At 41.9% G+C, this 24628-nt stretch overlaps 1 protein-coding gene across 1 annotated transcript; it reads left to right on the forward strand.

Annotated features, from left to right (window-relative positions):
* The first annotated feature begins 1344 nt into the window (after positions 1-1344).
* On the forward strand, positions 1345-24123 carry RAB5B (RAB5B, member RAS oncogene family). Its single transcript, XM_069970500.1, has 6 exons — positions 1345-1481; positions 10792-11055; positions 11139-11290; positions 13169-13291; positions 16929-17022; positions 20794-24123. The coding sequence occupies exons 2-6, from the start codon at positions 10893-10895 to the stop codon at positions 20907-20909; spliced, it is 648 nt and encodes a 215-aa protein (XP_069826601.1). The 5' UTR covers positions 1345-1481; positions 10792-10892; the 3' UTR covers positions 20910-24123.
* Positions 24124-24628: the final 505 nt, after the last annotated feature.

The following is a 24628-nucleotide window of genomic DNA, read 5'->3' on the forward strand; positions in this document are numbered from 1 at the left end:
TGGGGTGCTTTGTGGGGCTTTCTAACATACAGGCCCCTCAAATACACTTTAAACCTGAACAGGTCCCTAAAAATATCTGATTTTGAAATTTTACTGAAATTTTGTAAATTTGCTGCTAATGTTTTAAGCTTCCTATTGTCTAAAAAAAATTAAAGATCGTTTAATAAATGCCGCCAACATAAAGTAGACATGTTGCTAATGCTATTTAATATATAATTTATGTGGTATAACCACTTTCAGTATACGCAAAGAAGTTTCAAAGTTGGAAAAATGCAGTTTTTCACATTTTTTCATATTATTTGGGTTTTTTTCATAAAGATTTGTTATGATTATCGACTCCAATTTACCAGAAATGTAAAGTACAATATGTCACGAGAAAACAATCTCAGAATCAGCCGGATAGGTAAAAGCATCCCGAAGTTATTAATGAATAAAGTGACACTGGTCATATTCATAAAATTTGTCTCTGTCATTAAGGCCATTTCAGGCTCTGTCCTTAAGGGGTTAACCCAGGAAAATTGGCCCTTTTAAAATTAAGAGTTTTTGCCCTCCCAACATGTTTTTCTTTTCTACACTTTTAAGCTAAAAGTCACTATATTGTGGTCACTATTCCCCAGGTGTTCATGGACAGTGACATCCCCAACCAGCTCAGGCATCACTGCTAGTTGGCTCCTCCACAAACTGGCCCAGAAAATTATCCTGCAGAAGGTTAAGAAATTCCCTCCCCTTTGTGGATTTAGCTGAACCGTAACCCCAATCTATATCTGGGTACCTTACACCTCTACGGTATATACACTAATTCCACCAAGCACTACAGATATATCCTGTTCATTCCAGGTCTATCTAGCTTATAAAACCAATTAAAACCTTATTTTACATCTTTCTCTATTGGAAAAAATGTTCATTCTTTTTGTTCATGCTCTTTAGTATGTCCCAGAATGACGCTATGGTGAATGGGCCAGACCTCTAAGCTTGTTCCAGATAGGGAGAAATCATTCCCCTGCAGAGAGGCACGGGTACAGTATTCTATGTATCCAGGCGGTAGTATAGCAGCTGTACTTTTGAATACTGCGCATGCTCTGTACATCCTGGACGCTACTCCAATAAGAGTCCAGCTTTCCTTCTCTCAGCTGCTTCGGATATAACGAAACGCCGGTTCTGGTCGGTTTATTCAGCTAATAATGAATAAAAAAACGAGGGCACTCCGCTCAACAATCCGTACACGTCCCGGGCTCCGTCGTCCTCAGACTACTAAACATACAAGTTACACATCACCACTAGCGTCTCCTCACTACTAAACCCCGCCCCTTTTCTCCTCAGACTGTAGTCACATGGTACAGTGATGTCATCTGATCCCGGTCACATGACTCTGATGTCAGGAAAGGTCCTTTAGGCCCCCGGAATCCAACATCCACCGTTCGGCGAGGCGGAGCAGGAGCGGTGCGCACTCGGGTCTCGGGCTCGGCTGCCTCCGGTATAAGGTAATTTCCGCCGGATGTGGCGGAGTATTCTCTGGTGTCTTCATAAGAGGTGTACCTCCGTGCCGGGCCCTGTCCGTGGATGTGACGCTGTGTGACAGCCCGGGCTCAGTATGTGTGATACAGGATGAGCCTGTGGCCCCTGGGCATGGGGATGTGTGAGGTGACTCCTGGGAGCCGCTCTAGGGCCCTGTGCTGGGCTGTCTTAGGGGATGCACATCCTCCAGCTGTCACCATCCGTGTCCCTCCAGAGCGGACATCCCAGCTCCCCCCCTCGCGGACATCCCAGCTCCCCCCCTCGCGGACATCCCAGCTCCCCCCCTCGCGGACATCCCAGCTCCCCCCCTCGCGGACATCCCAGCTCCCCCCCTCGCGGACATCCCAGCTCCCCCCCTCGCGGACATCCCAGCTCCCCCCCTCGCGGACATCCCAGCTCCCCCCCTCGCGGACATCCCAGCTCCCCCCCCTCGCGGACATCCCAGCTCCCCCCCTCGCGGACATCCCAGCTCCCCCCCTCGCGGACATCCCGGATCCTCCCTCGCGACATTCAGCTGCAGCCCAGCTTAGGGACTCGTTCACAGGCTTGCAAAAGAAACGTATGGATGTCTCCAGAATCAACCAGTCCTCTGTATATAAAAGTTGCCATTATTTGTTTCCCATCATTGACTTTGGTGGTGATTATTGGTGACAATATTATATCAGGTGCAGTGTGGCTGTGCAGGAAATCTTCATGTCAGGGTATGTGCTCACTACGTAATCATGGCGGATCACCCAAAGCTGATTCCGCAGCTCCCCCCATGCTCGCGGAACAGTGGTAGCCTCGTGCATCTCCGTTGGTCCCATACACTTCATTCTATGGTTTGGGAGATTCTGCCGTCCACCTGAAGAATTACCGTGTGAACATACCCTTATGTATCAAACGAGTGCAAAGTAGATCTGTCTCAGAAGCTTCTTCCTAATATCCTACATGATCCTGGGGCGACTTCTAAGGGAATAAGTGAGATATAAAGCAGCTTCTACTGTGTGTGCAGTGGATGTCTCCAGCCACCACGTCCTAAACAACTCACTACTAACTAAATATTCACCACACACAAAGGAGAACTGCACACAGTGCCAAATACCTGTGATACAGAGGTCAGACATAGGCCCAGATTTATCAGCTCTCTGCCAGTGTCCCTGCTCCTGAATCATCGTGACCACACAGGAACTACCCGCTCAGCCAGTCAGGGACTGCAGCTGTTTCCCACCACACTCACTGATTGGCTGAGCGGGCATTTCTAAATGGGGCCGTTACATCACAGGATCGGGAGCCCGCTGGGGACCATGAGCCATGACGATGTGCTGCATGGAGACGGGTAAATAGGACTTCTTTATTACAGTGGGGAAAAAAGTATTTAGTCAGTCACCAATAGTGCACTTAAAAAGATGAGAGGCGTCTGTAATTTACACCATAGGTAGACCTCAACTATGGGAGACAAAATGAGAAAATAAATCCCGAAAATCACATTGTCTGATTTTGTAAGAATTTATTTGCAAATTATGGTGGAAAATAAGTATTTGGTCACCTACAAACAATCATGATTTCTGGCTCTCACAGATCTGTAACTTCTTCTTTAATTGTGCGTTTACACGAAATGATAATTGGCCCGATTGTGCGAAAAATCGATTTGCGATCACGCGCCTGCAGCCCGCCCCCCCCCCCCACTCGCAGCCCGGCCCCTTGAACGAATCAGTGCACTGATTGGCTGAAGAGGAGCCGTTTGAAATTCCCGGCTCCCCTCTTCAGCCAATCAATGCACGGCAGCACTGATTGGCTGAAGAGGTGCTGTTTGAAATTCCCGGCTCCCCTCTTCAGCCAATCAGTGCTGCCTTGCATTGATTGGCTGAAGAGGGGAGCCAGGAATTTCAAACGGCTCCTCTTCAGCCAATCAGTACTGAAGAGAGCATTTGGATGATCCAGAAGAGTATTGGGAGAATGTCCTATGGTCTGATGAAACCAAAGTGGAACTGTTTGGTAGAAACACAACTTGTCGTGTTTGGAGGAAAAAGAATACTGAGTTGCATCCATCAAACACCATACCTACTGTAAAGCATGGGGGTGGAAACATCATGCTTTGGGGCTGTTTCTCTGCAAAGGGGCCAGGACAACTGATCCGGGTACATGAAAGAATGAATGGGGCCATGTATCGTGAGATTTTGAGTGCAAACCTCCTTCCATCAGCAAGGGCATTGAAGATGAAACGTGGCTGGGTCTTTCAACATGACAATGTTCCCAAGCACACCGCCAGGGCAACGAAGGAGTGACTTCGTAAGAAGCATTTCAAGGTCCTGGAGTGGCATAGCCAGTCTCCAGATCTCAACCCTATAGAAAACCTTTGGAGGGAGTTGAAAGTCCGTGTTGCCAAGCGACAGCCCCAAAACATCACTGCTCTAGAGGAGATCTGCATGGAGGAATGGGCCAACATACCAACAACAGTGTGTGCCAACCTTGTGAAAACTTATAGAAAACGTTTGACCTCTGTCATTGCCAACAAAGGATATATAACAAAGTATTGAGATGAAATTTTGTTACTGACCAAATACTTATTTTTCCCCATAATTTGCAAATAAATTCTTACAAAATCAGACAATGTGATTTTCTGGATTTGTTTTCTCATTTTGTCTCCCATAGTTGAGGTCTACATATGGTGTCAATTACACAGGCCTCTCTCATCTTTTTAAGTGGTGGAACTTGCACTATTGGTGACTCACTAAATACTTTTTTTCCCCACTGTATGTCCCCACCACCCCCTGCACCCCCTGGATTTTTCACTTTTGCCCAGAGTAATTCTCCAAACAATTCTCTAAACATTGAGGAGAGAGTTAACTGCTATACTACCTAGGGCTTCTTCTCCTCCCCTATATTAGGGTATATTCACACTACGGAATATGCAAAAAAAATTCAGTCAGAATACACGGAATACACGCAGAAATTTAAAGCGGAGGCTGTGTGTTGGATTGCGCTTAAATTTACATCTGTCCCATTGACTCAATGAGTTTCTCATGCAGAACCCTCCATCCGCCCAAAGAGTTGACATGTCAATTCTTCGGGTGGACAACGGACTGAGTTTGAGAGAGTCAATGGGACAGGTGGAACTTTAAGCACAATCCAACAGAAGGCCGCTACTTTAAATTTCTGTGTGTATTCCGTAGTGTGCACATACCCTTGCACAGGATATCTTCATATTACACTGCTGCTCATATACAGTCATCCAGCATCCAGGAAGAGAACCGCACAGATCCCCCCCCCCCCCCCCACACACACACACAATGGACTCTTCCAGCTCAGAAACTACCTGCCAAAATGTGACACTTCCCCAACTCCCACCCAAATCTAATAGGGCCAGCGCTTTATTACTGATATATAGAGGAAACTAATATATGTGAGAGACGGTTTTTCTGTTTTTTATAAATGGGTTCCTTAAATTGATAGAACATAAAATATTTTGATGAGGAACATTTATAAAATTCATATGAAAACTCAATAATGACCTTTTTTTTTTTTTTTTTTTTTTTTTTTTTTAAATCTGGAGTTGGTACATTTTTTCCAAGACAGACTTCAGGACAGCATGCCTCAGAGAGTGCTGGGGTATGGAGATGTTTTTACCCATGTGTGCATATCCCAAGGCTGTGTTCACACAGTGGATCAAAAATACAAGCAAAATTTTCAGTTTTCGGGATTATGTTAACAATCATTAGTTTATATAGCGCCAACCTCTTCCACAGCACTGTACACAGCTTGTCATCATTCCTATCGGTTCCTGTCCCCGTTAGGGCTCATGTGTCGGTGCATGTTTTCTGTCTTACATGGCGTATTGTATATTTTTTTGGGCCCTTTCTGCAAATCGAGTCTCATCCTGCAGTTTTTAAGTCTTTTAAGGAATGTACATTGAGAAAAGCCCTTTAATGTCTAAATGTCCTAAAACAAGTACTGCACACTTATCTTTACGGCTGGTATAATAACAGCAGTAAAATAAGTTCACATCTGCGGCAGAGTCTGTGTATGGGGCGTCCATCACAGATCCTGGAAGCCAGACAGTCTACTGTACAGCGACGCCCAGTAGGTATGTAAGGTGATTCTGCTGCAGCGACCAAACTGCCTCTAAATGCCCTCCAACATACTAGGCATTAACATAGTGAACCTAGCATACTTGTACAACCAAATATTCCAACTTTAACTACAATTGTTTCTGACTATTCAGAGACCTTGATGGAGATAGACATGTACACGCTTTATCACCTTTTCTTTAGGTCTCGCTTGGCCACTGAGGCTCACTGAATGGAGGCCAGCGGCTCCACAGTCTCCGATAAGTAAAGATCCCACCTGTGTTTATAAGGCTGCTCCTCCCCTGTTCCTCTCATAGTTCTTCATGGCAACCTTGCATATAGCCCCAGTCTTCCATATACAGTATGTATTCTTGTCAACATACAATGGTCTCATCTGGACCAATATAGTTTCAAACCATACCCGGCATACAATGCTACAAACAGTTGGATCTGGGGTATGTGTGAATGACTGAATGAAAGATTGACCAATCAGAATGGAGAGTTAACGTGCATCAGTGATGCACTGACTGGTTGTCAAGTAGCATAGCCCTGTACTCCTCTTTACTTGTACCAGGATAAGTGACTTCTCTGGACACCAGGCAAGAGCACAGACATTTCAATTTTCTCACTACACTCTGTGTACTGAAGAAGCTACAGGGCCTCTGACATATGTAGATATGGACCATACTTTGATCAGGGTATGGCCCACATCTACATAGATCGGAAGTGATGTCTCTGTAAGCTGCACTGCAGTGCACTCTTGACTCACTGTTCATGACATTGACAGAAAATGAGAAAAAAAAATTATAAAGGGGTTATACATGGGTCACATGTCCACTGTGCTGTCCTGTAATACAATAAGAAATGCTAAGCATTCTCTCCAGTGCTTTCACACAATGCCTGGTTTCAGTTTTGGATGTGAATAGTTTTTTTTTCTCTTATAAACCACCACACGCAGCAATATTTTTGTCCTTCCTGTAATCTGAAGCTTGGTCCAATTTGCTGATTTGATCAATGTCCTTCCTGTTCTGTCTAGTAAACCAGCAGTGTACTGTTCTCTATGTGATATCATTAGAGGAAAAACGGAGCGAGTGATGACTGAGGTAGAGTAGTAGCGGTGGGAAAGGACTAAGCAGGGTAATACTGTAGTATTATAGGGGTATTCCCAGCTAAAATCTAAAGCTTTACTGTCGCTTAATAAAAAAAACAAAAAACTTTTGGCATGTCATAACGTGATGTCAATTGTGATTGGTCAGGGTCTCAGTGGTTGGACCCATATCGATTGCTAGATATAGTTGAGAGACATGCGTGGCTGTGCTCTTTACTCCTAAGATTGCTGCTCTATCCAGCTGTTGCAGGAGACAGGCTACATTATAAGTCTACAATGTCGGATAAAGCACAGTGAGCCAGTGCTTACCAGTTATATCTAGGAAAACACACTCGTATGACATAAACTGATAGCTCCTTATCCTGCCTCTGGGATCCTCATCTATCAGATCAGAAGCACAGAGATTCTGTGATACCTGTACACTGATTTCAGGGGCCTGCCTTTCTTATTAATGGTGCGTTCACACCTACAGGATCTGCAGCTGATTTTCTGCAGCAGATTTCATTTAAATCCTGTAGGTGTGTCCACACAGTATGCCATACATGTCTTAAAGGTGTAGTAATAGGTGTGCAACCTGCCTCTGGATCTCCTGAACTTGGGTCCTAGGCCACTAGACAGAGAGGTGGGCAGGATATAAGGGGCCCTGCTTGTTATGTTCTGTTGTTTCTTTAACTCCCATAAAAGTAAGGGAGTTATGGAAACAGTGTACAACCGCAAACCACAAGGTTTCTGCAACTCCATTTATTTCTTTGGCACCTATTTTGCTATGGATCTTTGGTGTTTCTGCATCAAACCTTGCAGGTGCCGGTGGATTTCTGTGTGGAAAATCTGCAGCCGTGTTATTTTACCTGTCAAAGAAAAACTGTCAGCTAGAGAAGGCGTCCTAAACTGCTTACATAGCGATATAAGCAGTGCGACTATTCATGCCAACAGAATGGATTTAATTGCTGCTTTCAAGTGTCAGTCATGAACAAAAATAATTTTGTTAGTTATGGGTAAAAGTATGGATAGTCTCACTGCTCACGTAGCTATGTAGCCATGTAAGCTGTTTGGTGCGGCTTTTGCAGCTAACAATTTCTCTTTAAATTGCTTGTCTCGATTGAGGTGTATGGATGCTATAGAAAGAGTCGGGTTCACATACTGGGCATTTCATTTCCATCCTAAGGGCTATATCATACAAAGTAATGCCGCTATTATAGTCTGCATCTAAGGTCTCTTGATGTAGCATGGATGGGGAACCTTCAGTTGTCCTGCTTTTAGTAAAACTTCAATTCTCATCATTCCTGGACTTCCACAGTTTTGTCTCTCTAGGCATGATGGGATTGTAGTTGTGCATTATCTAGAGGGCTAATATATTATACCATTATAGAATGAATATTCAATTTCACTGAATGAAGTCAGCAGAAGAAATATTGCTGGCATATTTTACACATTTTTGCTTTCTCTTTTTATACTTGATGATGAACTCTTGTTCGATTAACAACACCTCTAAAAGTGTGAAATACCTCTCATGGGCCTGGCACACAGAGATCCCGATGGACTGAAATATTCCTACACAGACTGAGCTTTACGTTCCTGTGCTCTGGACCATTCATGATAGGCTTACACCTAAGAGGGCCATGGCTATGTCTGGAATTCTTAGCTCTGTTTCTGGCATGCTCTTGGCTGGCCCCTACTTTTTACATCTGCCATTACTGAGGTAATGATTGCTGGCAACCGGAATCTGCAGCAGTTGATATCAGCTGCAGATCTTGTACGTGTGATTGGGACCCTATTCTGGACATGTCTTACACACAAAAGATGCGAGCAATATGTTTAAAACCATCAGAATGAGGATGCTTACCAACAGAAAAATAAGGGATTAATTCCTATGTATAGTTGTGTTCTACAGGAACACTATAATAACAAATGAACACCATGTCTGGGGCACAAAGGTCTGCTCCTATAGGGAAACTATGAGCAGGTTAACCTGATGATGGCTCCCATTAGCTTTGGATGAAGGTAAGTCTCTTACTTTCATACTCTGAGCTGTTTCCCGTGCAGTAAGTAGATAGATCCTTATAATTGTCTGGTTTGGAGCACTGGGGGCAAATCGGTGCTCTGGGGGCAGTAACCCCACCCCCAGTGCTCCAAACCGGATCATTAGTATAAGGGTCTATCTACTAACTGGACAGGAAACAGCTCCAGGGATGAAGGTAAGAGACTTACCTTTATCCAAAGGTAATGGGAGCCAAACCGGCTGATCCAACTGCTAACTGCACTGGAAACTGAGACTTATATTTTATTCTCAGCTCTCGGTGCACAAAAGGAACATATCATCAACATACCTGCTGATAGTTTCCCTTTTAAGGGGTTATCCGGTGTCAGAATTTTTTTTAGATAATGCTTCCCTGTGAGTAAACATAATAAACATGTTATGCTTACCTCTCCGCACTGTTTCATTATTTAGACATTTAGACTGTTAGACATTATCATAGCTAAATGCTGTGTGAACCGGCCTTGTAGAGACCACGTTCAGGTTAACTGCTTATATACTAAGTGTCACAAAATCCAAGCCTCATTAGGATAACTTTATAGAAATAAAATATCCCTGGCATGTGATTCTGACCTGCCGGCAGCAGTCACAGGACAAGGAGGATTAACTTTCCCAATTGTCCTTTGTTTTTTGCCTTTACTGCAGCAGTGAGTGTCCGTCACAGTTCCCTGCCCGGAGTAAGGACCGCAGTGAGGTGTGTACCCCACATTAGGACAGGCCTGCTCTGGGGGTGGGGGGTGCGCAGTTAGGCATCCAACAACAAGGGAGTTTCATTGAAACAATTTCACAGGAATCCGATTTATATATTTCCTTTATTTTCTGAAGTGGAAGTGCATACTGATTTCCTTTGGCAACCTTGCTATATTTTTCCTTTTGTCTGTTCCCATTCCTTACATAGAGCTTTAATAGAGCGGCAGTGCACATGCTCAGCCAATGCCTGACTTTACAGTATAATGTCAAGAAAAGGACTCCATTTTGTGCTAATATTTAGTGGTAGAAATTGTGGCTCAAATTGTATTTAAATAGGGCCAGGTTAGCAGTTATATAACCCTACTTAAAGGGGTTACATCAAGAACTGCAATGGTTGGTGCCCAACCATTGGGACCATCTCTGATCCATAAAACAGCGGGTGTTTCTGGCTATAAATTCAGCGTATTCGTAGCCACCACTTTATTCACTGTGTCTGTGGGTTTTCCGAACATACAGTAGCAGAGTTCAGCTCTTGCCAATGTTTAGAAGTTTATAGAGAATTAATAGAACGATGGCCCAGCATTTACACAGCTGTTCTATTCATGATTCTTTAGTCACTCCCACCAATTTTTAAATAGAGCAGAAAGAAGTTCTCGGCTAAGCGCATCACTCCCCTACTGACTGCAACCTCTTGGACGGACTTGATGAACTTACAGTGGAGCCAGTCTCCTGCAGCAAGTTTGGGTATGAAGTGGTTAGCGAATGTTCCCTCAGCTCTGTGTAATTATTGGTGGCAGTGTGAACATTCAAACAACCATTCTAAACCTTTGGCATTCTCTGGAGTAAAACTGTATTACATTTAACAAAGCCCCATTTGTATACAACTTTAGTCACACTTTCTATTGCCTTAATGCCATATAACACATTCTGTGCCTGTAGTAATATCCAAGTAAAATGTGTATTATATTGTGATGGGGATACAATGCTACATACAGCAAAGTAGCTTTTAGGGCAGACTTGTTGCAGTAGTTTTTGTAATTTTTCCATTCACCTGAATGGGGATTGTAGTAGCACATAAACTCCCAAATTTCTACACCAAATCTACAAAAGTTTTTAATTGGAGTAGCTCTGTTATCTCTGGAAAGTGAGGGTAATACAGGCAAAAGCCCATAGACAAAAGTGGCACTGAAATCAATTTTTATTCTAACCTCCATCAACCACTATAAAGATTTTTTTATCTTGTCAGTGTTTCGTTAAGTGGACTGATACTCATAGTTTACATATCAGACCAGTTACCTTTTGTGTACATGATGTCTGCATGCAGTGCTGAAATCTATACATCATGTTATTTATTTATTCATTTATTTATTTATTTTGTTCTTCATGTTTTCTAGATACTGCCTTTATCTGGACCGGCTCCTTCACAACAGCCCAAACTGGTTCCTTTGCAGTTCTCCATCTTCTGGAGCGTTTCTTGTAATTTTGGGTTGAGGAAATGGCTGGGAGAGGAGCTGCGAGGCCGAATGGTCAGTCTCAGGCCAGTAAGATTTGTCAGTTTAAATTGGTGTTGCTGGGTGAATCTGCGGTTGGCAAGTCAAGTCTGGTGTTACGTTTTGTCAAAGGACAGTTTCATGAATTCCAGGAGAGCACAATCGGAGGTAGGTGGCCTCATACACTGCAAATTATAACAGGATTCCTAATCCCACTTTCTTAAATTTTTTTTTTGTTTGTTTTTTTGCAGCTGCATTTCTTACACAGTCTGTCTGTCTGGATGACACAACAGTAAAATTTGAGATCTGGGATACAGCAGGGCAAGAGCGATATCATAGCTTGGCACCTATGTACTATCGGGGAGCGCAAGCTGCAATTGTGGTGTATGACATCACCAACCAGGTAAAGAACTCGTCATGCCTTTGGGGGGGGGGGCAATGGTTGGAGTGGTGACAGGAAGATATTGTCAAATTCTTGTATTGCATACTTGTTTTATTCTCTACATCAGGGCTGTCTTTATTCGATGTAGAAGAACAGAACCAGTGGAGTCTTTAACTGGTTTATAAGCAACAGACACATATGCATATGATGCATTTTTTACTAGAATAATATATACAATACTTAAGGTCCTTTTACACTGAAAGACCTTCAGCCATCTGATTTGCGCTGATCTGCGAAATCGTTGCTTATTTTCAGTACCTTCTACAAGGTGGGATTAATTGCTGGGCCAGGCTGCTCAAACAATCACTGCTTGTTTATGCGGCCATTTAAAGGAGTCCCACCAAAGGAAACAAATCTCAGCCAGAGGGTGAGGGAACATAATAAATAAAGCATACTCAATCATGTGCCCCCATTGCGCCACTCTCACCCACCGCTGTTAGCTGCTGGATGTCATTCTCGGCCAACATCCAGATCCACTGGCTGCAATGTCACGGGCTGGCTGTGGGATTGCCCAGCCAGTCAGTAACTGCAGCGTTGTCCTGCCTTAGTCACTGATTGGCTGAGTGGGCAGTCCATCAGCAGGGTACATGACGTTGCAGTTGAAGGAGCCACAGGCCACTGGTGGCTGGAAGAAATTGGTAAATCAGCGTTGCGGGGGCACAGGGATGATTTTTACCATGAGCCCCCCCCCCCCCCCCCCCCCCACACACACACACACACACACGCGCAAACACAAAATGGCTTTTTTTTACAATTGTTAAAGTAAGTAAATAATTTTGTATCACTGTATATTTCTAGTTCTCTTTGTTGTATGATTGTGAGTTAAAAGGATATTCTTATCTTTAAAAGTAACAAGCTGATTAGTGGGTTTATGTGTGCTGAAACCTCCATGGATCATGACAATGGAGGGACAATTGTCCTCCTGAATGAATAGAGCGCAGTGCTGGTGTGTACACAGCACTTCATTGATTCTCTATGGCATTTCTGAACATTGCTGAGCCTGTGTATAGGGGTAATAGATATCTCTAAAATCTTATTGATCTTAGAAATATTGATATTATGTTATTTATATTGTATGGTGAGTGGTGTAAATTTAAGACACAAAGTTAGCATTGCTGTTTTTTAATTTTTTTTTCCTTCTATTTTCACCTAGAATAATTCATGAACATAATCAATTCATTATACATACCCCAAATTGGTTCAGTTGAAAACTTCATCTAATCTCGCCAAAAAACAAGCAATCATACGTCATGGCTCTTGCAATGCACTGTTGGTCTTAAAGTTGTTATATTAGTTTATTTGAATTGTGTTTTGCTAAGTGGACTGGCCCCCTTGTCACTTCACTGCAGGAGAATGACGCATTTCATCCCCATCAGGGGAGTCTGGATCTTAAGATTGGCTCTTATGTCTCCAGTTAAGGGACCTGTCCTTTCTTGAATCAGTCTGCAGTACAGCCTGTTTGCCCACTAGATGTCAGCACACGTCATAGTTGATGTGGCTATACTTGATGTACGGTCTCGAGAAGCTGCTGAAAACCAAATGGACATGCGTGACTGGTAATGGCCCCGTAGTTGTTCAAGTAAAACTTCTGTACACCTGCAAAATCATATGCCCATCAATACTTTATGGCCACACAATTTTATTTTATTTTTTTAAGCAAGCAGAGTGGAAAATCACACGGTAATTTGAAAACCACCATTAAGTGATTTGTTGTCTCTACAGGAGACTGTACCCATAGGAAAATAATAATAAAAAAGGTTAAATGGGTGGAAACTCGAGTTCAGCTTTATGAGAATGGTATCTTTTAATAACTTTGAACTTGCTGGTTTCTCATTTCAGGAAACATTTGCCAGAGCGAAGACATGGGTTAAAGAGCTGCAGAGACAAGCAAGTCCAAACATTGTCATAGCCCTTGCTGGCAATAAGGCAGACCTTACTAACAAACGCATGGTGGAGTATGAAGTGAGTTCAGAGATACTGTGATATTCTATCACTTTGCTGCTCTCTTTCCCTTAGTTTCGCATGTATGTGTCTATGAAAGATACTAAAGGTTGCCATACACCTTCAATAACTATCAGCCCAACAATAGTTTGGCCAACAGCTATCTCTCCCGTCCTCCTCATACATAGATCTGTCAGGCAAATGAGTGTTCAGAACTTCAGCCAAAAGCTGTCTTATGTGTATGGCCATAAGATGGACATCTGTACTTTAAGAACCTTGTAAGAAGTTTGCATCATTGGGGGTCCGTTTGCTGAGACCCCTGCTCATCCTTAAAATTGAGGGGCAAAACTCCATGCATTGTGCCACTTTATCTCTACTCTAAACAGGTATAACATGCAGCATATGGAATTATAATGGAAGTTTATTGGATTCCCAACAATTTCATATACACAAAAACCCATAGACTTTTATTATATCTGTACACTAAAAGCTATAACTGCTTAGAGTGTAAGTGTAGGGGCACAGTGCATGAAACTGGTTGCTTCTGCCTCTTTAATGATCAGCGGTGGTCTCAGCACCTGGACCCCCACTGATACAAACATCTGACATGTTTATCCAAATGAAAAAAACAGAAGGTGCAACAGCAACCCACAGGTGCAAGGGCTTACCGTATATACTCCTCCCAGCGTACACACAGTAAACGCCTGCTCAGTAGATATTAAAAAGTGAGGATCTTAGCAGACTATTTGATCAAACAGAGTGTACTATGTCGCCACGTTAAGGCGTCCTCGAGACATGGTACCTACTCTAGCATTTTCACACTAGCAATGGCCTCTCCTGGGCTGAATAAGCCTACAACTGGGCTTGCACCTGTGGGTTGCTGTTGGGTTGCTGTTGCACCTTTTTGTTTTTTTTTGTCTGTACTTAAGCCGCAAGCAGCATGCTACCTTTAGTGTGAACAGAGTCATAGATGTGCTGCCAATTTTTCCTTTTTTATGTTTATCCAAATGACACTTTAAGTGCCCTAATAATAGAAGTATTATGTAGAAACATTCATGTTTAGATATCTGACTACACCTTGAAGAGGACTGATGTATTATACTGTTGTGTAATCCTTCTTCATAAGGGTAATGTTTCCCCAGCCTTATTTGTAGCTCTTAAACTTTCTTATGTTCCACCTAATATCCTACTTGCATATTTTGAAGTTCTCTAAAGACTTGTACAATCTTGTGGAAAGTGCAGTTAGTAAGCATTGCCAGCTATTCTAATGCGTTCCCCACCTGCAAGGATCCTATTGGTAGATAAGCACAATAACATGTTAGGTAACAATGCAACTGATATACATTCTATCAAAAAACTATTTAGCTCGTTTTTTTCCTGGCATCAAAATCTTTGCTATTTTTTTAAACTTATAGACTATTTCCACTATACCACCAATGACGTATCCTGTAACTGATTAGGTTCCAAAATCAATATTAATCTTGGAATCTACATAGTTACCAGACGCATCATGTGGCTCACAACCCACTATTGTGTGACTTGCCATAGCAATACTGTGTTATGACTAAGCAGACACTGACAATTACACACATATCCTAACCACAGAACAATGGCATTTTGGATGATATAATATTCAACAATAGAGGGAATTTAGGAAAGTCTTTGCCTGGTCCAGAACAGCAGAAGGTCATACATTTTAATGCAAACCCCAGATTTTTGAAAATGTTGTGACTTTTCTTCGTTCTGTAATGCACTTGCCAAGCCAGTGCGACCTAGCACAGAGGAAGCACATTTTCATCGAAGTAGGTGTGGCCAGTTGTCTAAACTTTAAGCGTGCTAGCTCAGAGCTGGTGTAGATATCTAATGCTGCTGCACATGCGCCTCTTAATGAATCCAGCATGATCATACATTATGGGGGTTTACTTTACTTTTACATCTCAACTAATATAGTTGTACTTTAACGTCAAGTTAAAGCGACTCTGTACCCACCACTCCACACCACCAAACCGCTTGTACCATCCATTTGATGAGCGTAAATCATTACCTGGGGTTGGTGGATACAGAGGCTCTTAAAATATTTGTGCAAATACATTCATTTGGCAAACTTGTCTCCTCCTCCTGATATGCTGCTCTTTCCCTCCCATTGTTGACATCTCGTGTCTAGCTTACAGACCACTCTGCTCTAAAAACAGTGGTCTGGCTGGTGTATAGATATAGTAAACATATTTATTTTTATATACAGTGGTGCCCTAAATTACGAGCATAATTCGTTCTAGGACTGTGCTTGTAAGCCCAATCCACTCTTGAACCAAAGCAGATTTTCCCATAAGGAATCATTGAAATGCAGACTATTGGTTCCACACCCTAAAAATATTTTTTTTAAATTCTGAATAATGGGTAGAACAAATAAAACAAACATTTAGAAAGCTGGATATCTCATAGTATAAGTTACTGTACAGTATAGCAGGCAACTTGTGGAATATAATATATACTAAGTGCATAAGAATGAAAAAAAAACAGCAGTTTGTAGATACAGGATGGAGATGCAGATCCCCATAATGCAGTAGTGTAGTACAGTAGGCTAGAATAGAGAAGCAGGGCTGCTGTTAAAAGGTCTGTGTGGTCACATGACAGCAATGGGGAAGGGGTGTGTGTTCAGTGTGGACCAATCAGGTAGTGCGAATCACAGAGCTTTGCAGGAGAACAGTGACAGAAACTTTCTATACAGCAGTGTGGCTGAGCGTAAGTGCAGGCACATTATAGCAGCAGTGTGTCTAGCTAAGTGTGACTGCAGAAACAATATAGCAGGAATGGAGAGAATGGGAAACACAAGGGCTGACAGAGACTGCAGGGAACAAGCTGTCAACAATTGAAAGGGAAAGTGCAGCTTATTAAAAGGACACAAGTTAGCTGAATGAATGTATTTGCAAAAACATTTATTTGACAAATCCTACAAGTATAACTATGTTATAGCACACATGAAATGCAAGTCTTAGTAAATTTACCCCAATGTTTGAAAATTCACTACTTCTTGTTTCTCCACACTTATCCCCACCATTTTTGAGTTATTGTGGCTCCTGACCATCACCTAAAGTTAAATGTGGCTCACGAAGGGCAAAAGTTTAGGGATCACTAAATCCAAACAAACACGTTTTTAATAGTTTTAAGATCTGTGGCAAAGTATAATTTTTTTATTTTTTTTATCATGGTTTTAGTATGAATAGTCATTTATCTAGTAAGTATTGAGCCCCCAAACTGTAAAGACTATCGTTATACTGTCAGAACTCTGCTGATTGGTAGTTTGAGGGTGTGTTCACACGTACAGGATTTGCAGCAGATTTGATGGCGCCGATCCACAGCAGATTTGATGGCCCAGAATTGATTTGCTTTGAATCTGCAGCTTTAAATCTGCGCCATCAAATCTGCTGCAGATCCTGTACGTGTGAACGCACCCTGAGATTGTATTCTAGAACACCTTCTTCAACCCCCCCCCCCCCCCCCCCACCGGACATTTCAAGTACACATTTGTAATCTCTATTGGCCCTGATAACGTTAATCTACTCGAAGGTTCAACACTTTCTCCAGCTGTTTTCTCACTTAACCTCTGAGTCATTGACCTGAGAATGTGACCTGTTCTTTGTTCTGCGTTCACTTGCAGGAAGCCCAGGCGTATGCAGATGACAACAGTCTGCTATTTATGGAAACATCCGCCAAGACAGCCATGAATGTCAATGACTTGTTTCTTGCAATAGGTAAAATTACTCTCCAGAACAATGTCTTTCACTATAATAGTGCTGTTATATATTTTACCTAATATTTTCTATATGAGCTTTATTTGGGTCACTGAACCTTTTCCATAAATTACAGGTTATCATTTAAAAAATTCTTAGCACCAAGATAAAGTTAAAAAAACATTCTAACTTCTCTTTAACACTATCAGCTATCACTTGCCTGGATTTACAGGAAGCAATAAAGGCTCATTTACACGTAGCAAGACTACATGATTCCTCTTTTTTGAGTGATAGTAGCAATTATTGCTGAGTATAAGTGAAATATAGTCCATTATCGATCAAAATTCATGGTGAGATATATATATATATATAAATATATATACAACACATACTCACACGCTCTTCTCTTTACAATACCAGTAAATATCACTCTTTTACACTTCATATGCACCTGCAATCAACCCTGTGTACAAAAATGGTGACATATGTAGAATTGAAGGCTCATGGCACTTACACATGCTTGCATTAATCACAATTTTTTTCCTGCACATAGACATAAATAGTAGTTGAAATCTATTTGCACGCAATTTGGGTTGTCTTTTGGGACATATCCTTTTCAAACAATATTTTCAGGCATTTTTTGCGTTAAAAAAAAAGTGCCATTATTTTTAATTTTTTTTCTTAAGCTCAAAATTTGCTTAAAAAAAGCATGTGTACACATTGCTTTAAAGGGGTTTTCTGCTCAAAGATAAGTTTTGATATGTTGCTTCCCATGGGGATAACAAACAACTAGCGTATTCTTACCTTTCAAGAATGGTCCTTTAAAGAACCTTGAAACATTACTAGGGGTTATTATTAGGGATGGTCCGAACCGAGTTCAAGATTTGCAATGATATACCCTCCTATATGTGGCACCAGAGAGCAAGCTCTCTTCCTTCTGGAGGAGGGCTACAGTGATGAGTGACGTTACTGCAGAGCGCCATGTTTATATTTGAGGAGGGGTGGGCTGGATCTGTGTGCTGAGGGTGATAGTCCCACCTCCCTTGCAGCAAACTACCTAATTTGCATATTAAATAAAGTAAAGATTTACAAAGAACAGAGCTGAGAATGAAGGAGGGAAAATTACTTTTGTTCCCTGTGTCCTAGGGAAACATAAAAGCAGATAAGAGTCTTCTAACCTGCCAATAGTTCCCTTTAAATTCTCCTTCTGGGCAATGAAGAATTCTAGGTACTGTGACAAGACATCTTTTCCATCTAACTAGACAATTTTCATATAGATTTTAAATTATAGCAGTAGAAAAAGATCCTTGTAGTTTACCTCTTATCTGATCTACATATACAGTATCGGTGCATATTTATATGTAGTCAGTTAAGCACATGTACAGTAAATTGTATGTAAGAAAATAATCACATTGACAGCAAAGGTTAATTCACCTACAGATGTTAAAGTGCACGGTTACAGGTCAGAGTAACCTTAAGTTCATTCACCCTGTACTTGAGTTTCTTCCCCTTCTTTTACCCACTGCCATTATGTCTGTGTCACATTTCAGTATACAGTGGCTTAGAACTTTGTCACCTCAACTAATCTAGTTAATCTTGCAGGGCTTGTCAAGTTAAAGGGAACCGTTCAGCATGATTGTACCCATATGGTTCCCTGCTAGCACAGTATAGCTCTACTGTGCAGCTCCCAGAGGCTACCAGCTGCGTCTGTGGCGGGGGAAAAAGTAGTTTTATTCTGCCACGCGAGGACAGGAGAGGGTTGTCAACTAGTCATCTGGGCGGGGAGTCGCGGCTCTTTGCCTGACGGTAGGCAGTGGGGGGGGATGGTCTCTCTGCCTGTCAATCATCCCCCCACCCAGAAGGGAACCATATCGGCACAATCATGCTGATTGGTTCCCTTGAAACATTTTTTCAAATATATTCATTTAGCAAACTTTCCTCTTCCTGATATGCTGCTCTTTTCTTCTCATTGCTGGCAGCACGTTGTCTAGGTTACAGACCACCACTCTGCTCTTAAAGCAGTGGTCTGGCTGATATAGATAGATAGATATACACACACAGTAGGGAAAATAATTATTTGGTACACTGCAGTTTTTGCAAGTTTTACCACCTACAGACAATGGAGAGGTCAGTAATTTTTGTCGAAGGTACACTTCAACTGTGAGAGACAGAATCTATACATAAATTCCAGCTTTGCATTTTATTGCGCAAAATAAGTGTTTGATCACCTACCAACAGCAAGAAGTGGCATGCACACATCTGTGATATACAGTCTGTGAGTTGATTTTATACAATGGACTGCACAGTGCAAGGTTGGACCGTGATTTTGTCCATTTTTTTTTTTTAATTTTGGCCCACTGTGTATTTGAGTTTGACACCCCTGACCTAGAAGATTGTCATAAGAAGACCACTTTGTCCATCCAGTCTGTCCTTTTAGTATCTCCTTTTTTATCTTAGGATATATATGTTTATCCCAGGCATTCAGTTACTGTAGATTTACTTACCACATCTGCTGGGTGTTTGTTCCAGGCATCTACTACTCTTTCAGTAAAGTAATATTTTCTTGTTTTTTTCTGACCTTTCCCCCAACTAACCTCTGATTATGTCCTCTTGTGTTCAGTTTTTTTTTTTTGTTTGTTTTTTTAACTAAAACACTTCCCTCTAAACCTTAATGTGGTTTTGTGGTAGGTAATTGTCATAATAGCTGCATTTAGGCAAAACCACCTCTAATGCTATGTTCAGTAGCTGCACAATGTTGCTGTGACATCATTCTGCATCCTGCAATGACCATTTAGTGGCCATCCCTTCTGTTGTAGCAGCTTTGTGCAGCTATTGGACAGGGAAGCCTAAAGCAACGCAGCTCGCACCATTGCCGAGGAAAAGTCCCAGGCCCAGCAAGTTCTAGTTAATAGGGCTTATGCACAGAACTTGCCAGACATAGGATGTTTCCCGTGTAACAGCATGACCTGCATGTCTCTACACCATACTGTACTGTGGGAGGAGGAGGAAGTGCATAATGACAGGTACCCTTTAAAGCATATTACATCCTTATGTCCTTTGTGTAGCTTTTCCCTTCAGAGTTCAGCCATTTGTGCTACAGATTTACCCTTTATAATTCTGAATAAATCACTGAGGTCTGCCATAGCAAGCATGGAGCTGGCACCTGTCAGTGTCTGTTCAGACCCACTAGCTCACATTACACTACATGTCTCTTTTGCGCTGCCAATTTGGTTCTGTGCCAGTGTTGTTGCTTCATGATTGCAAGATTATAAATCTGTTGCTGGAGACAGTCCCTTTGCTCTATCCAGTTTTTTTAAGTTGCTTGGTGTATTTGGCGTCCTATATGGATAAGCGTTCCAACACTATAGAATTGTTTAAAAAGACTTTACTCATATAGGCAGAGCATGTCTGCAACACACAAAATAAGGGACCTTTCATTTCAAGAAGATCTGAAATGCTAACGTTGACACTGTTCTTTGGAAGCCATGGCCTTTTGCTAGGGGGCATTGATACATTCCATGCATGGTCTGTATATACAAATGTTCAGAGTTTCTGGCATAGTGATCCATGAAACTATTAAAATAAGTATAGTAGTGCAAAGATTTAAACTGATTCAGAGCTCCCAGCATCATAACAAATGATGCCGGGAACTCCAAACTCTGTTCTGCAGCATATCGTCCGTATATACGTCCAGACCGTGCATGATGTGTGAGAATGCCCCCTTACTATGTTTCAGTTGGTTTATTCTTTACAAATCATATGTTCTAATGAAATCCCATCTCTCTTTTACAGCTAAGAAGCTGCCAAAAAATGAGCCCCAAAACACAAGTGGGGCAGCTGGTCGGAGCCGGGGCGTGGATCTCCATGAGCAGACACAGCAGAACAAGAGCCAGTGCTGCAGCAATTAATACCCGAGACTGGAGAGCAAAGGGGAACCAAGATAAGATTATAACCTCTCTTCCTGCACCTGCCCTTCCACCCTACAGAAATACAACTTAACACCTTTCCAGCACCTCACTTTTCTGCCAAGATTTTCCCATTTGCACCCCTTCCTCCTCCCTCACCAATGGATAACAGCACACACATGGAAACAAAGCGAGCAGCTTGAAACTTTCCCTTCCACCCCCAACACCACTGCAGCCCTCAGAGATCTCCCTGCTAACTGCACTATTGTGGGTTATAATTTTTGTTTGTTTTTTTAACGCTTCCAACAACACACACAGACTACTCCTGGTGACACAGTAAAGGATCGCATCTTCTGGGGACCGCGCCTTCTCCACAGAGCAAACAAGAAAAGAAGCAAAAAAACCAAACTGATTCTACTTTGTATTATAGCTGCATATAGTGACTTTAATATTGATTTTTTTATTTTTTTGTTTTGTTTTGTTTTTTTGATCTTGTGTAGGTTCCCCTCCATCCACCTACTACCTGTCTTCTACCTACCACCTTCGTCCTTCAATTACTCTCTGATTTGCAGCCTGTCAAGTACTCCATAGATCTCCAGACTTGGACGAAGCCTCACATTACTTACAAATCTTGCTTCCATATTTGTACTTTTTTATTTTATTTTTTTAATTTTCTTGTTTTTGCTTTGCCTGTCAAATTTGCTATTTGTGTGCCTGGAGGTCTGTCATTGGTAAATTGTCCATTCACAGTACTCTAGATACTCTACTACAGGAATAACAATTTAATGGGAGGTGCACTTGTGTAAATGTAGAGTTTTCAGATGAGCATATGAGATTTGCCTATTACTGTAAGCACTGCATGGGGTGAGTACACCCTCCCCCTCGGTGGAGATTGTGTGGTTAGTCCAGCCAGAGAGACTGCAGTGGCCTTTCATAGTGCAGTGAAAATGGAGATTCGCTTGGTGGTATAGGGGAAAAAATTTAAATTTGTGTTTGGAGTTTAAAGCACATAAAATGGTTTACAGACACTTCAAGTGGAAATCGGGAGAGCTATATGTCACAATTATCAGAACTCTTTTAGCCCTCTGGTTTCAGGGATTTTATAGAGCATCAGGGTTTTCCATCCTTATGCACAGCAGATCCAGCTGCAGGTGGTGTTGTGCTTGTGATTTACTGATATAGGATGTAGCACTGCTGTATGAGTGCAAAGCGCCCCATCTATATGTATCCAGAGCTACAGATGATGGATTTCCAGCATGGGAAACACACAATACCTACCTGTCTGCAAGTCCTGATGCAGCGCGGCAGAGGCCAGCAAAACCAATATCATATAGTAATCTCTTCTTCAAGCTACGTAACCATAGAGGAGGTCATCAAGGCCATCACTAAACAAGTTACCCCTTTTTCCTTACTTGAGGTCCTAGTTACTATTTCTGTTGTTACTCTACAACTTCCATGCAAACCTGTGTATTCAGCGTGGCCACAAGCAGCATGCACTTTAGTTCTCAAGTGGTGGAACGGTTGTTCTTCTGTTCATTTATACATATTTTCTGCTTTCATTATATTAAGGAATTCAATGTTTTTCTATCATGTAGCAAATGGGCTGATTGTATCAGATATATTCAAGGTCATTCACTCCTTTAGGTGTTGTGATTATACCCTCTCACATCCCAACATACATTATTAACCCCACTTTACCCTAACAAGGAGGCTTTTGAGACAAGTTGGGCCACAATGGACCAAATCTGACTCATGAGGGTCTCCTAAGTCTTCTCTATACACCAGATGGCATGGCAGGTATGTGCCTTTCTGTGTGTGTGTGTTTAAGTGTTCTTACTAAATAATGTGGGTTGCTTTATGGATTGCCAGTTTTCTCTTGAAATGTGCCTTCCTTCCATAGGTGGACAGGACTGTTGTTGGGGTCTACTACTCTTTACATTTTGCTACTGTTGATTCTGTTGATGTCTCATTTGTGAGGGTTAGACAGCACATGAATGACCCAGGATAAGGAAACATCATAAGGCTATGTTCGCATGCTGTACAAGCAACCGCCGTTCTGCTGTGAATGGCCGTTGTTTAATGCTATCTTAAGCCGGAGTTAATGATCATAAATTTCCGCTGTAGGTAGCATTAAACAGTGGCCATTCATGACGGAACGTCCATTGTATGTACAGCGCGTGAACATAGCCTAAGGGTGTGTATACATGTTGCAGCTTTGTTGCAGAAATTTGGGGCTTTTGGGAAACCATATGTCTGCTGCATAAACCATAGTAAGATTCATGACTAGAGATGGGCGAAACGACAGTGAGTTCCGTTTTCAAAATGCCAAATACTCAGCATTTGACTCCTTGCCTGGGGCTGCATCCATCTTCTCCAGCCACCTGGAGTCAAATGCTGAGCATTCGGCGTTTCACAAAACCGAACTTGCTGTGTTTCGCTTGTCTCTAGTCATGACACAGATTTTTAGTTGCAATGAATTGCAGCTTGTGACTTTACTCTAAAGTCCTCCATGGTGCGATGTGCATGTTCTATAATGCTTAGGATTTCTAATTATGGAGATTAAAATAGAAGAGAAAACCCAATTATGTAACACTCTATTTTCCTGGTCAGTGAAGATTCTTATGCACATTTGAGCGAGACCTATTAGTGAACATTTCCACCTTTTTGTACAATGAGAATAAAACTGATGCCTGTTTCCCAGCACTGCTGCAGTGTTAAACCCTTACACTACAATAGCTCAAGGTATATAGTGGACTGAATGCTTTCAGATTTTATACTGGAACATTTGGTTTCTCTGTGACCTATGTTCATTTTAAACCAAACCTCTAACTGCGCCATTTGCATCACTTTTGAGATGTATATATTGTGATCCTGATGTACACTCTTGGGGTTATAGTCCAAACATGATGTGAATGGGGCCAACATCTTTATATATGACTATGTCCCAGAAATGTAAGGAGTCTCTTTTTTTTCATATTGCTTGAAATACGAGTCATTGGGGCATCTTTCAATGTTCAATAGTTTTCCCTGTTTGAGTATCAGGATAGATTGATCAATCAATGCCGCAGGCTACCATTGCAATGACTCCTGGTTCAGACAGTATGAAATGGCCAGTCTTAGCACTATTAGTAGAGATGAGTGAACCTCAAGCATGCTCGAGTCCATCCGAACCCGATTGTTTGGCATTTGATTAGCGGTGGCTGCTGATGTTGGATAAAGCTCTAAGGTTGTCTGGAAAACATGGATACTTCAGCTTCAACTTCAGCAGCCACCGCTAATCAAATGCCGAAAGTTCGGGTTCGGATGGACTCGAGCATGCTCCAGGTTCGCTCATCTCTAACTATTAGTAATTTTTGTATATACTGTAAGGTCGCTATCCTCCTCTAATAAAAACCCTTCAACAACTGAATTAATGTCAGCCAAAACTTTTGGACAGATATCCCATCTTTCTTGAAGCTTGTTTGCAAGTTATCAAAGTTGACACTAACAGATACGTTTGTACAGCTAGATTCATTGGTAGTTATTTTGTATAACCCAAATGGTTGCCTCAACTGTGTAGGGTATAGCTACAATTAAAGCCCCCCTAGTGCTAATAGGAAGCTGCTGGTGGAATAGTGAACATGTAGCAAGCAAGTCCTTCTGCCTGTGGAAGATGTGAGTTGGCTATTGAGTTTAACCTGTTCTAATAATCATTGCAGCAGATTGAAAAGTTATATTTATTT

The sequence above is a fragment of the Dendropsophus ebraccatus genome, chromosome 5, assembly GCF_027789765.1.
Source record: "Dendropsophus ebraccatus isolate aDenEbr1 chromosome 5, aDenEbr1.pat, whole genome shotgun sequence".
NCBI lineage: Eukaryota > Metazoa > Chordata > Amphibia > Anura > Hylidae > Dendropsophus > Dendropsophus ebraccatus.

Bases quoted from the DNA above. Each gene is read 5' to 3' on its own strand.
- RAB5B (XM_069970500.1), top strand. From the start codon at position 10,893: ATGGCTGGGAGAGGAGCTGCGAGGCCGAATGGTCAGTCTCAGGCCAGT. The intron at 11,056-11,138 runs GTAGGTGGCCTC...GTTTTTTTGCAG, and splicing joins CCAGGAGAGCACAATCGGAG to CTGCATTTCTTACACAGTCT. The intron at 13,292-16,928 runs GTGAGTTCAGAG...GTTCACTTGCAG, and splicing joins AACGCATGGTGGAGTATGAA to GAAGCCCAGGCGTATGCAGA.